Source organism: Micropterus dolomieu, linkage group LG11, assembly GCF_021292245.1.
Source record: "Micropterus dolomieu isolate WLL.071019.BEF.003 ecotype Adirondacks linkage group LG11, ASM2129224v1, whole genome shotgun sequence".
NCBI classification, from domain to species: domain Eukaryota; kingdom Metazoa; phylum Chordata; class Actinopteri; order Centrarchiformes; family Centrarchidae; genus Micropterus; species Micropterus dolomieu.
The window spans coordinates 19,817,381-19,828,536 of record NC_060160.1 but is presented as its reverse complement, the minus strand read 5'-3'; the positions used below and the strand labels follow the sequence as shown (position 1 = coordinate 19,828,536).

The following is an 11,156-nucleotide window of genomic DNA, read 5'->3' as shown; positions in this document are numbered from 1 at the left end:
CCCCTATAATTGTTAGCATGCTAAAAAAAAAAAAGAGGCGACCAGCCACAGCTGAGCAGTGGACCTTAGCAACAGCAACCTCGAGCGGGTAAAAACTTGTAAATGGTCAGAGAAGATAGTTGTAGTGCTACTATCAGACTTAACCATCAGACTATTTCTGATGGTTAAGGTGAGATAAGGCAGGTGAATAGGATAAAATATTTAACTGATAGATATCACTATGAAACTTTCCTAGTTTATTACTTACATTAACACAATATTTTTTGTATTACATGTTCTCTGAAATATTATATTTAAATATGCAAATTAAGTCAGGTTTAAAATTATTGTTTTATTTTGTTGACATATTATACCCAATTCTTTTTACAGAGGGGATTTTGGATATCCTTTTGTTATTTCATAAAGAAAAAAATACTGTCAACGGGCATAAAAAAACAATTTTTGACCTGTTTTGGGGAATAAAATATTATATAATTCAGGCTATGAATGATATATGAACAAACCCCCCTGTACAAAGCTTCAGAATATAGTCAGGAAGACAACTGGAAAGGTTGTGTGGTTGTCTGGTTGTACTGGTTTATGTAAGAACTGCTGAAGTGGAGATTTTAGGCTCAGAGTATGAGGAAAAACTCATTTTAAGAAAACAGCCTGTAAAGATAAGTATTGTAAAATTCTACACATTTCTATTGGAAATCAATATTTACAGATCGAATCAAATCCTTAACAACACCAATATATCTACAAATATATCTCAAACACAAAAACTGTTAACTGAATTACAGCATGTCTGAACTGTCACACAAAACACAGAGAAACAGACAGTGCCACCCGCTGACTTTTAGGAGAAATCTACAAGACACAGACAAACTGTAGTAAAATAAACTACTGAGTGTATATCTTGGACTTTTTCCCCAGTAGTCTGAAAGAAGACGTTTTAATGAAGCAAAGTTGCTCAAAATCTCAAAATTGACCAGTGCATGATAAAACGATGTTTTTGCCTACCCTGTCTCGCCAATCAAACGCCATGTATAAGTTTGACATTTGCTCTAGAACTATTCTGTAAATAAGCGGAGGATATTTTAACTGCAACATTGATTTTATGAGTTTCACCTCCCACTGAATAGTTTTTGCAAATGAGGAGATATTAATTAGTCCCAGTGCCGTTTAACTTTATATCCTCATATACTGCAGCTCTGTGGCCTTTGCCGGCTTCTTAATGTAATGGAGCCACAGCCAGTATTTACAAATGCATCCCTCCATCACTCCTAATCTGTTTGTGATCAAGTTTTGCACTAAGCCGCCCAATAGGACTTAGTGAGTGATGCCCAACGCTCAGTGAGTGAACACAACATTAATAACTCAAGGTAATGAGTTATTATCTATTGCCTTTATCAGATTGACAAAACCCTTGGCATTAGCAGAGCGCTGAATGAGGGGGCCAGCATCAATTAAATCACCACCTATAATTGTTCACGTTCAGGCGGCATTAAAGTATGACAAGTGAAACATAATTGGGTATTAAATCGTATTAAATTGACCATTGAGTGAAACTGATTCACAGCATGTTTCGTATATTCCCTGTTAATTCATGCAAAACAACGTTAATCCATCATGAGCATGCCTCGTTGCTTGCTTTGCCTTGTCTCACCTTGTCCTATGTTAATTCATTCTCTTCTATGGCTCCCTTTCCCCCTCAGCTATTCTCCATGTCTGCCTTTTCTGAACAGAAAAAATTATGTGAGACTTCACCGCGCTGTTCCTCATTTACAGTAGGATCACATGCTGTCACACAGACTTCTCTGAACGCAACAGTTTGTTGATATTGAATCACACCTGCAAATATTGAACACTTTGTAATTCGTGTTTTCCCAGACTTGTGTAATCTCTCTGATGAGGAACGGGAGGGGAAAAAAAGAAAAAGAAGAAAATGTCAACGAGGATGAACCAACTACATTACCCAAACTGTTTTGTTCTTCTTTCGATTATAATCCTCACTGCTCAGGGTGAAGTAATTGTGGACTCATTCATTTGCAGCATGCGTACACATGACATACAGGGGTTTTTCAAAGCTCGGGCCTCAAGGACAAGCATTAGAGGCCAATCAGGAAGCAGTGTGATGTAACGATGCAGTCGTTACCCTCGGGGGCTCGCCTTGTTGGATATGGAGATGAGAGTGGGAGGGATATCACATGCACTTTAAATGATTTCAGTCAAGGAACAGACCACCCAGATGTGCAATTTCTCTATCCATACCAATAAAAACTGAAAAACACACAGCACATTTTGTTGTTGTTGTTTACTTCATGATAGTAACAATAAGGCAAACTGTCATTAGTGACAGTGATGTAATTGTCAGAGAGGGGCATATTAAATTGGTCTTTGCTCACAGAGCATGCACACCCATCATTTGTTCTGCCTCTTTCGTTTTGAATTTTCAACAGTGCATGTTGACGTGGACATTTTACACGTTTATGTGCAGATGTCATTACAAGCTTTAAATGCCAGCATTATTTTTAAGACTTTTAAAATTTTGTCTGAATTGCATCGATTTAGGGCCTTAATAATGCAAGTACATGTTAATAAAACATAAATCCGAAGATTTATTTTGTTATATTCAACCTTTGTGAGAGACTCAAAATCCTGGCGGGCACTTTGGTGGACCTGGCCACACTGCTTCAGTGGCGAACTCAGGCTATTTGAGGGGCAGCAGCGAAGCTGTTATGGTTTAATCAGAATCAGAATCAGAAGGAGCTTTATTGCCAAGTAGTGCACCATCACTGTCTGTGGCAGGCTGAACTTCTTCAGCTGCTGCAGGAAGTACATCCTCTGCTGGGCCTTCTTGGTGAGGGAGGTGATGTTCAGCTCCCACTTGAGGTTGGTGCCCAGGAAGCGGAAGGAGTCCACAGTGGTGACTCACACAGGATGATGGGGGAGGGTGGGGCTGTGCTCTTTCTGAAGTCCACGACCATCTCCACGGTCTTCAGAGCATTGAACTCCAGACTGTTCTGGCTGCACCAGGTCACCAGATGGTCGATCTCCCGCCTGTAGGTGGACTCGTCCCCACCTGAGATGAGTCCAGTGAGGGTGGTGTCATCCGCAAACTTCAGGAGCTTGACAGACTGGTGACTGGAGGTGCAGCTGTTGGTGTACAGGGAGAAGAGAAGGGGGGAAAGAACACAGCCTTGAGGGGAACCGGTACTGATGGTCCTGGAGTCAGAGACATGTTTTCCCAGCTTCACGTGCTGTTTCCTGTCCGTGAGGATGTCAGTGATCCACCTGCAGGTGGAGTCAGGCACGTTCAGCTGAGAGAGCTTGTCCTGCAGCAGGGCCGGGATAATAGTGTTAAAAGCAGAGCTGAAATCCAGAAACAGGATCCTGGCTTAGGTTCCTGGGGAGTCCGGTTGCTGGAGGATGTATTGAGGGGCCATGTTTGCTGCATCATCTACAGACCTGTTGGCTCTGTAGGCGAACTGCAGGTGGTCCAGGAGTGGGTCTGTGATTGATATAAGGTGGGACAACACAAGGCGCTCAAAAGACTTCATAACCACAGAGGTCAGGGTGACGGGTCTGTAGTCGTTTAGTCCAGTGGTCCTTGGTTTCTTGGGGACAGGGGTGATGGTGGAGGCTTTGAAGCAGGCTGGCACATGGCATGTCTCCAGTGAGGTGTTAAAAATGTCTGTGAATACAGCACAGTTCTTCAGGGTGGATGGGGAGACAGAGTCCGGCCCAGCTGCTTTGCGGGGTTTCTGCCTCCTGAAAAGACCGTTGACTTCCCTCTCTGTGATGGAGAGAGGAGGGGAGGGGGTGGAGCTGGCCAGCTCTGAGGAGGGAGGGGAAGATGTGGTGGACTGAGGCTGAAGCTGAGCGGAGGAGTCACGGGGGATGGTGTCCGATTGACTCTCAAAGCGGCAGTAGAACTGATTCAGCTCATTTGCCAGGCGAGAATCGTTTATGGAGTGGGGGACTTTGGGTTTATAGTTTGTGATCTGTCTGAACCCCCTCCAGACAGAAGTGGCGTCGTTTGCAGAGAACTGGTTCTTTAGTCTCTCTGCGTACAGTTGTTTAGCTTCTTGCACCTCCTTGCTAAACCTGTGCTTTAACGCCCTGCACCCGGCCCTGTCAACACTCCTAAATGCCTCCTCCTTTTTCAACCTTAGCTGTCTGAGTTTAGCTGTGAACCAGGGTTTGTCATTGTTATAACTCACCCTGGTCCGTGTTGGAATGCAGCTGTCCTCACAGAAGCTGATGTAGGATGTCAAAGCCTCTGTAAACTCATCCAGATTGTTGGTAGCCTTCTTGAAAACATCCCAGTCAGTACAGTCCAAACATGCCTGTAGGTCCTCAACAGCTTCACTAGTCCAAGGCTGAGAGTATTGAGTACTCTCAGTAAGGCTGAGAGTACTCAGATGCAGACATGGAGACAGTTGTAAAAGGAGAAATCACAGGGTATTTATTGCTAATAGTTCAATCAATGTGCATGGTGAATCTCTGTAAGCAGGTAGGCAGATAGAGCAAGCTGGGCAGGCAGGCAGGTAGAGGCAGGGCAAAGGCAGACAAAACAGAGCTCTTTAAACTCTGAGACCAAAAACCTGTCGGGCCGTTTGTACTGGATGAGGTACTGGATAACTGGTTTTCTCCACTAAAAGAGCATCCTAGAGGGCACTTTATCTGTCTTTAAACAGAAGGAAGTATCTCATAATAGTGGCTGGTGAAAGTCGCTTAGATGTGACAGCTGTTGTCCAAGTATTTTCCCCCCGCAAATGTGTGACTTTATAATGTCAGAAAATATTTGAGTTTTTTTCTCTTAAATTTACCACTTTAATCTCAGAAAATATCTGTTTTTTTCTCGTAAATTTACCACTTTAATCTCAGAAAATATGTTTATTTCTCGTAAATTTACCACTTTAATATCAGAAAATATCTGGTTTTTTTCTCGTAAATTTAGTTTGAGTTTTTTCTCAGACTACCCACTTCCTGCAGCTCTATTATTTTGTTTTCTCCTAAAATGACCCTTATTCTCAAATCCTATAACATTTGAGATGCTGGCAAGCTGGCATTTTTCGCTGTTGCTGATTATCTGTGATAACAAATTCTAAGCCCAAAGTTCAGTTAGCTATTCCCAAAGCTTTTTGACTGTATCCCACAACCTAAGTATAGGACTTAAGTCAAATAATAACAGGTGGTCATATGTGAGGGGCAGATTGTAACCCCTGTCACTGTTCACAGATGTTCTGTGGTGTTGGATACAGATGGTCTCCTTGATCTTTCTCCAGCTCTCCAATGACTCTTGGTGAGTGACTGTGTCCCCTATGTTGTGACTGGTTTTTGGTCAAGAAGGCCATTTGAATTTAACACCAGAGACAATCCTTGAATTGCTAAGTAAACCTTGAGTTTAGAATTTGTATCACAGATACGTGTACCCAATGTCAAGAACGAGCCTCCCCGCTGATTCATTTTCTTCCATTGACTAATCCATTAGTCAACAAGTCTATCAATTAAGCTCTAAATGAGAATGGAGCATTCAGGCCTTCCTTGTGAACTCATAAAGTGAAATATTATCAAATGTATCACCAGGTAGTTGTTCTCATAAGGCTAACAAAATGTAAATACCGATGCTAAAGTGAGGCAGAGTTTACAGGATGTGTTGTCATGTTTCATTTCAACACAACATGGACAACTGGCATACAGTGTGCCAGATTAATGGTAAATATATCCATAGAAATGACAAAAAGTATTTTCCTGGAACACCCTGTGACCCTGTGATTAATAGCACCAGGCTCTGATTTCTGATTATTCACACCTTGCAGAGGATTTTTCACTGTTGTCATTGTTGATGTGATACTTTGTGTTTGCCAGTGATGGATTCCCACTTGAGCTTAACTACCTGGTGAATTTAATGTGGTCGCATGATATTTTCTGATTACAAATTGCAGATGATCTCCTGAACACACCATTTAACAATTGGCCAGTGCACATTAAATTGTGGGACAGTGACAGCTGCAAAGAATTCACATGATGTGTTCTCCAAATTTGGGTAAAGGCACACAGTGTTTCTCATCACCATTCGGAAGAGCCTTTGAAATGAGACAGGCGTTGTTGGCCTGCGAGGACATACTGAGTCTAGAAATACAAACTCCTCGCGATCAGGCCCCGGAGGTGAGACACAGTTAGTGACTATGACTGTCACATCTCCCCATGCACTGTATGTGTCCCCAGGCAAAGGCAAAGCCTCTGGCCCTGGCTGCGATGTGCTCAAGTATTGTTTCTAAGCAACCTCCAGCTTAAAGCTTGGAGGAAATGAACGACCAGAGTTGTTGTAGAGTACTGATGGGGTGGGTGGATGGAGGGATGGATGTCTATTGTGGTAGTGCTTCCGCTTGCTTTAGAAACAGTTATGTCAGAGATTGCTTTTAGAGCAATGTTGAGAATCTCGAGTTGGTTAGCTTCCCAGCCATGACATAAGTCCAAATATTGGCAAACATCTTTATCAGCATTACATTTTGAAGCCTGTTTCCTACGCATTGACTTATTATGAATTATGAATTATATACTTAATGCTATGCAAGTTCATTTTGCTTTGCTGCCTGTCTGCTATTTATCATTTTGCTGTGTATTTCAAGTTACCATGGTATATGTATTTCAGCATCAAAGAGCGCACTGTTGTTATACTGTACCTCCAAGTAAAATGTTATTGTCATCTCCGTTTACTACACCAAGTGAGTGTTCCTAACAAAACTTTGTGCTGTTAAAACCGGCCTGTCTTTCACCCTCTTTCTGCCCCCATACCTGCTACTCTTCTTCACGCACTCTCTCGATCTGACAGCACACAGATTCCCACACACAAATGCATGTGTGCTAACCCGTCTGACATTATGAGTTACTTCTGCTCGCCTCACAGAGATTCAAAAATGGCATGTCGATGAGATTCAGTGGAAGAGGCTGCAGTCAAACCCCTGGGAATAAGAATAAAAAGGAGTGTGAAGAAGGGATATCAACTGACAATGGGAAACATGTTTGGCCTGTCACAAATCAATCTCAACACTTGCTGTTGATATGTTTTCTCTGTTTCATGTGTATTTCTTGTGTCTTCGTTTCTGTTGCACACTTTAGAATCAAATATAAGGTGACACCTTAAATTCGATGCAGTCCGGCTGTACTTAAAGCCTATATCCATGTTTCTTTATCTCCTTTTTTTACATTACAGCTACTTGTGTTGGATTTAGGGGGGAAACAAAATCAGCCTCCTGACTCCATTGAATTATTACTAGAATCATATGGTTTGAGTGACTGCCTGGGGAGGCAAATGAAAGCCAGCCTACCTCCTTAAGAGTGCTTTTGCACAGATGTTGACAGTCAAGGTGGTGTTAATGTCAATATCTGATCTTGTGGTGCCTTCCTGGCACAAAGCTGTAGTTTATACTGTTTATTAGCACTTCTGTGTACTTGTGTCTCATATAAATTTTCGTACACAATGTGCTGTCTAACTGCTGTCTGTGTACATGCTGCTACAGTGTTTAGTAAGAGTAAATACAGCACAATGCGTTTTTTTATCAACCAGTGTAACAATGGCTAACCTGGCTAGTTGTAAACAACGGCTGGCCGAGCAAGGTTTTCCGTTTTCCGTTAATTGGAACGCCGCCAAATGTGACGTCGTTTCCAGTTCCGACCTCAGACTTCCGAGGTAAATAGAACGCACCATAATAATAATCATGGTTTACATTTGTATAGTGCTTTATCTTAGACACTCAAAGCGCTTCAGAATTCAGAATGATCTACATTTCTTTGTAAGACAACATCATCAACAAGTGTTATGTATAAGTTGCTTTTCCTATCAGCTGCCATAACGTCCTTACCTAATTAACACTTTGCAGTGTAACCTCCTCTATGACTTACAAGAGGGAAATTTAAGAAATCTAGAAAATATTTTATTAACTAATATGTAAATTAGCATCTAGGTTGCCAAAATGCAAAAAGTCAGACAGCTCAGTGTTCTGTGACCTTTTGTACTGGACTCTTCTCATCTCACAATGGTAATTTTTGAACCTTGGTCTGTTATTGACTTCTCATTACTGTGGGTCATTTTGGGCATCAGCTTACCATTTTAAGAGGCGTTAGATGGGCTTGAACTTGCCAGACAAGATAAATTGATGCAAATCCAAAGAAACAGAATTCATTTAAAATAAGTCTCAAATGATTGCACATTTTGTGTACACATATTGTAACTTCACACATTTTTCTTTATTGTCATTAATGTCTTTCTTCAAGTTATTCTTGTCTAATCACATAAAGCTTATGCTTTACCAAGTGTCATAATTAGTTCTAAAAATTACCTTTTAAGTTAAATTAGTCATTGACTCAATTATTTGATTGAAAGAAAGAAAATGTATCTGCAAAAATGGTGAAAATTGATTTATAGTTTATGAAATTTCAAGACATTTTTCAAGAAAACATACAAAACATTTACTGGTTCCTGCTTGTCCAGTGTTGTTTTAGTCTTCTACGATAGTAAACTGATTATCTTTGGGTTTTGGACTGTGGGTCAGACAAAACCTGAAGACGTCACTTTGGGGTCTGGGCATTTTTTCAGTATTTTCTAACATTTTAAAGACTAAACAATTAATTGATGAATCAAGAGAACAACGGAGTTGCATGTTCTCCTCGTGTCTGCATGGGCTCTCTCCAGGTGCTCCGGCTTCCTCCCACCATCCAAAGACATGCAACCTAGGTTAATTGGTGGCCCTAAAATTGTCCTTAGGTGTGAGTGTGACTGGTTGTTTGTCTATGTGTGGCCCTGCAATGTACTGGCGACCTGTCCAGGGTGTACCCTGCCTTTCGCCCAATGTCAGCTGGGATTACTCCAGCCCCTCACAGCCCTGTACACAGGATAAGCGGTTGACGATGGATGGATGGATCTAGAGAACAACCTGCAGACAGATCTGTGGTAAAAGTACCTTAAGGTTTTAATTTAACATTTAGCATTATTAATAGGATGAAATACAGCAATAACAACACATTCTGTCACATCAGTCCTAATAGCAGCTGTTTGCAGCACGTTGCCCAACAAGTTTATCTGTACCACTCAATGGAGTGGTTATCTGCTGTTTGACTGTTCCAGCATTGGATGGTAAATAGTTTTTGTATGATGCGTTTAGAGTCCACCCAGGGCATTGTCAATAGCACTTCTTTCACTGCTGTGAAATTGGGCCAGTAAAACACTGGGACAGGCACTTACGCTAATTACATTTTACTGTCAGATCTGTCCAGGTTCACCTCTACTCCTCAGAGCGACATGTAACCTTCCTCCATCCAGATCAACACGTGGATGTTTGCGGGTGTCATGAGTGAGGGTTGTTTTGGCCCATGGTTTTGTGCAGCAGCAGAGTTCAGTATTTGAATTCCTACAGTCACACACAGTGCATGTGATCCTCATGGTAATTAGTACTACTTGTTTCCACCCTCAAATGTTGTCAGTACAGTTAATTTTTCTGTTCTGATTTTGTCCAGATTAACATCACAGCTAATCATCACACTGATTGACTTTGTGCTTCTAATGTTCCGTCTGACTTTGGAGAAGAAGTCGAATGAGAGACAACGATCTGAACTGGATTGGTATCACTTCCATCTCAAAAAAGTCATTACGGCTGGCCCCCCGCTCTCCGCTCTCTGGGCTACTGTGGTCTGCAGAGAGGAAAATTACATTAGAGGGGAAAGGATTTCAATTGTCTTCTTCAGGCTGAGTGGCTAGTGTGGATGCCTGCAGGGCACGTGGGACCTGTAATGTTTTTAAAATCAGTTCCGTGCAGGGATGGTCTTGGGGGACTGAGGTCTGGTCTTGACCTTCTCGTCTGCCGGCCAACATGAGCTGGATCATGAATAGTTGATATGTGATGAACCTGCTGCCGAGTTGAGCATTAAAACATCTGATATACTTATATCATCCCTGCAAATGATAAACAGTGGGACAATAACTACTGATCTCTCATGTTGTCCTCGGTGGCTGCAAAGACAGCAAAGGATGGGAACTTCAAAGCTTGTTGCTACGGCAACCAGGAACATTTCTGAGGCTTTCTCTACTAAGTTGCCTGGGAATGCAGTCCTGGTTGTTACATAAGATGTGACTTACTCTCTTTTCTGTCTCTCTCCCACACACACACACACTCAGGGCTTTTCCTGTGGCAGAATTTCACATTCAGCATGATTTATTCATAGCTGGATAGCTGTGCTGGATTTATGATCCCACCATGTAAATGCAAGCCCATGCAATCTACCACACTTGGCAAGAGTTTGCGCCGGGCATTGTTGGACTCCAAGTCAATTTCTGTGGCTGTTGTGAATGAAAAGGGGGCTTTGAAAAGATTTAGATTGAGAAGATCGTTGCCTGAATAACAAATGATACAAAGATAGCAAGGCAATTTGGCACCATTGCTACTGTTGTGATGTTGTGTGGGATGAAATGACCGCAGTTGAATATGAGATGGGCTGTAAGTTTTCAGTGTGAGCATTCGTAATTCAGCGTTTTTATGTTCAAGGACATAAAGTTGGAAAGCACAAAAGCCTTAAGTATTGTCGTTCGAGGAGGAACAAGGACAGCTGATCCTGACTCTTTGTTAAATTTCACTCTGTCACCTATAGTTCCGTCCCCACTTTGACTGGCAGAGAGGGAGGGGAGCTGAGGAGGAGCACTGAGCGTAGCACAGATAACGCGCTTCATCATTAGCGGGCTCACAATAAGTATTCAGACATTCAGCTGCTTCTCCATATCTGGCCCCTATAATCTCTCTGCAGCTAAATACTATGGCTGCCTTCAGCTCACCACTCTGTAGGTGAAATTGGGTGTTAGAGAAGAGAAATTGGCATTTTACATTTGTTGGGACAGCCTGCCAATAGTCTAATCATTTTTGAAGAGATTAGTGCCGAGGCTGATAGACTTGCATGCAGAGCTCTTTTGAGGTGTGTGTGTGTGTGTGTGTGTGCATGTGTGTGCATATCTGGTGTTATAGTTCCTGTTGACTCTGTATCAGTATAATTTTTACAGTCTCCTGTACCTGTTATCTCCCTAGACTCTCACAAAACATACAGCCACATATTAACTGTCTTCCCTTAATCATTACTGTTGTTTACAGGAGCTCATACAGACAATACCCACTTACCTCAGC

General features: G+C 42.0%; 1 protein-coding gene across 5 annotated transcripts in view; it reads left to right on the top strand.

The window, feature by feature from the left end:
- Nucleotides 1-11,156, top strand: part of dlgap2a (discs, large (Drosophila) homolog-associated protein 2a) — a 127,896-nt gene that overhangs the window by 45,045 nt on the left and 71,695 nt on the right. Inside the window, exon 1 of one of the 5 annotated variants that reach the window (XM_046062045.1) lies at nt 5,233-5,290. The exons of the other annotated variants lie outside the window; for them this stretch is intronic. Coding sequence (XP_045918001.1) covers nt 5,281-5,290 — 10 coding nt within the window. The 5' untranslated portion in view covers nt 5,233-5,280. Of the gene's footprint in view, nt 1-5,232; nt 5,291-11,156 lie in introns of those variants that run through there. 5 annotated transcript variants of the gene reach the window in all.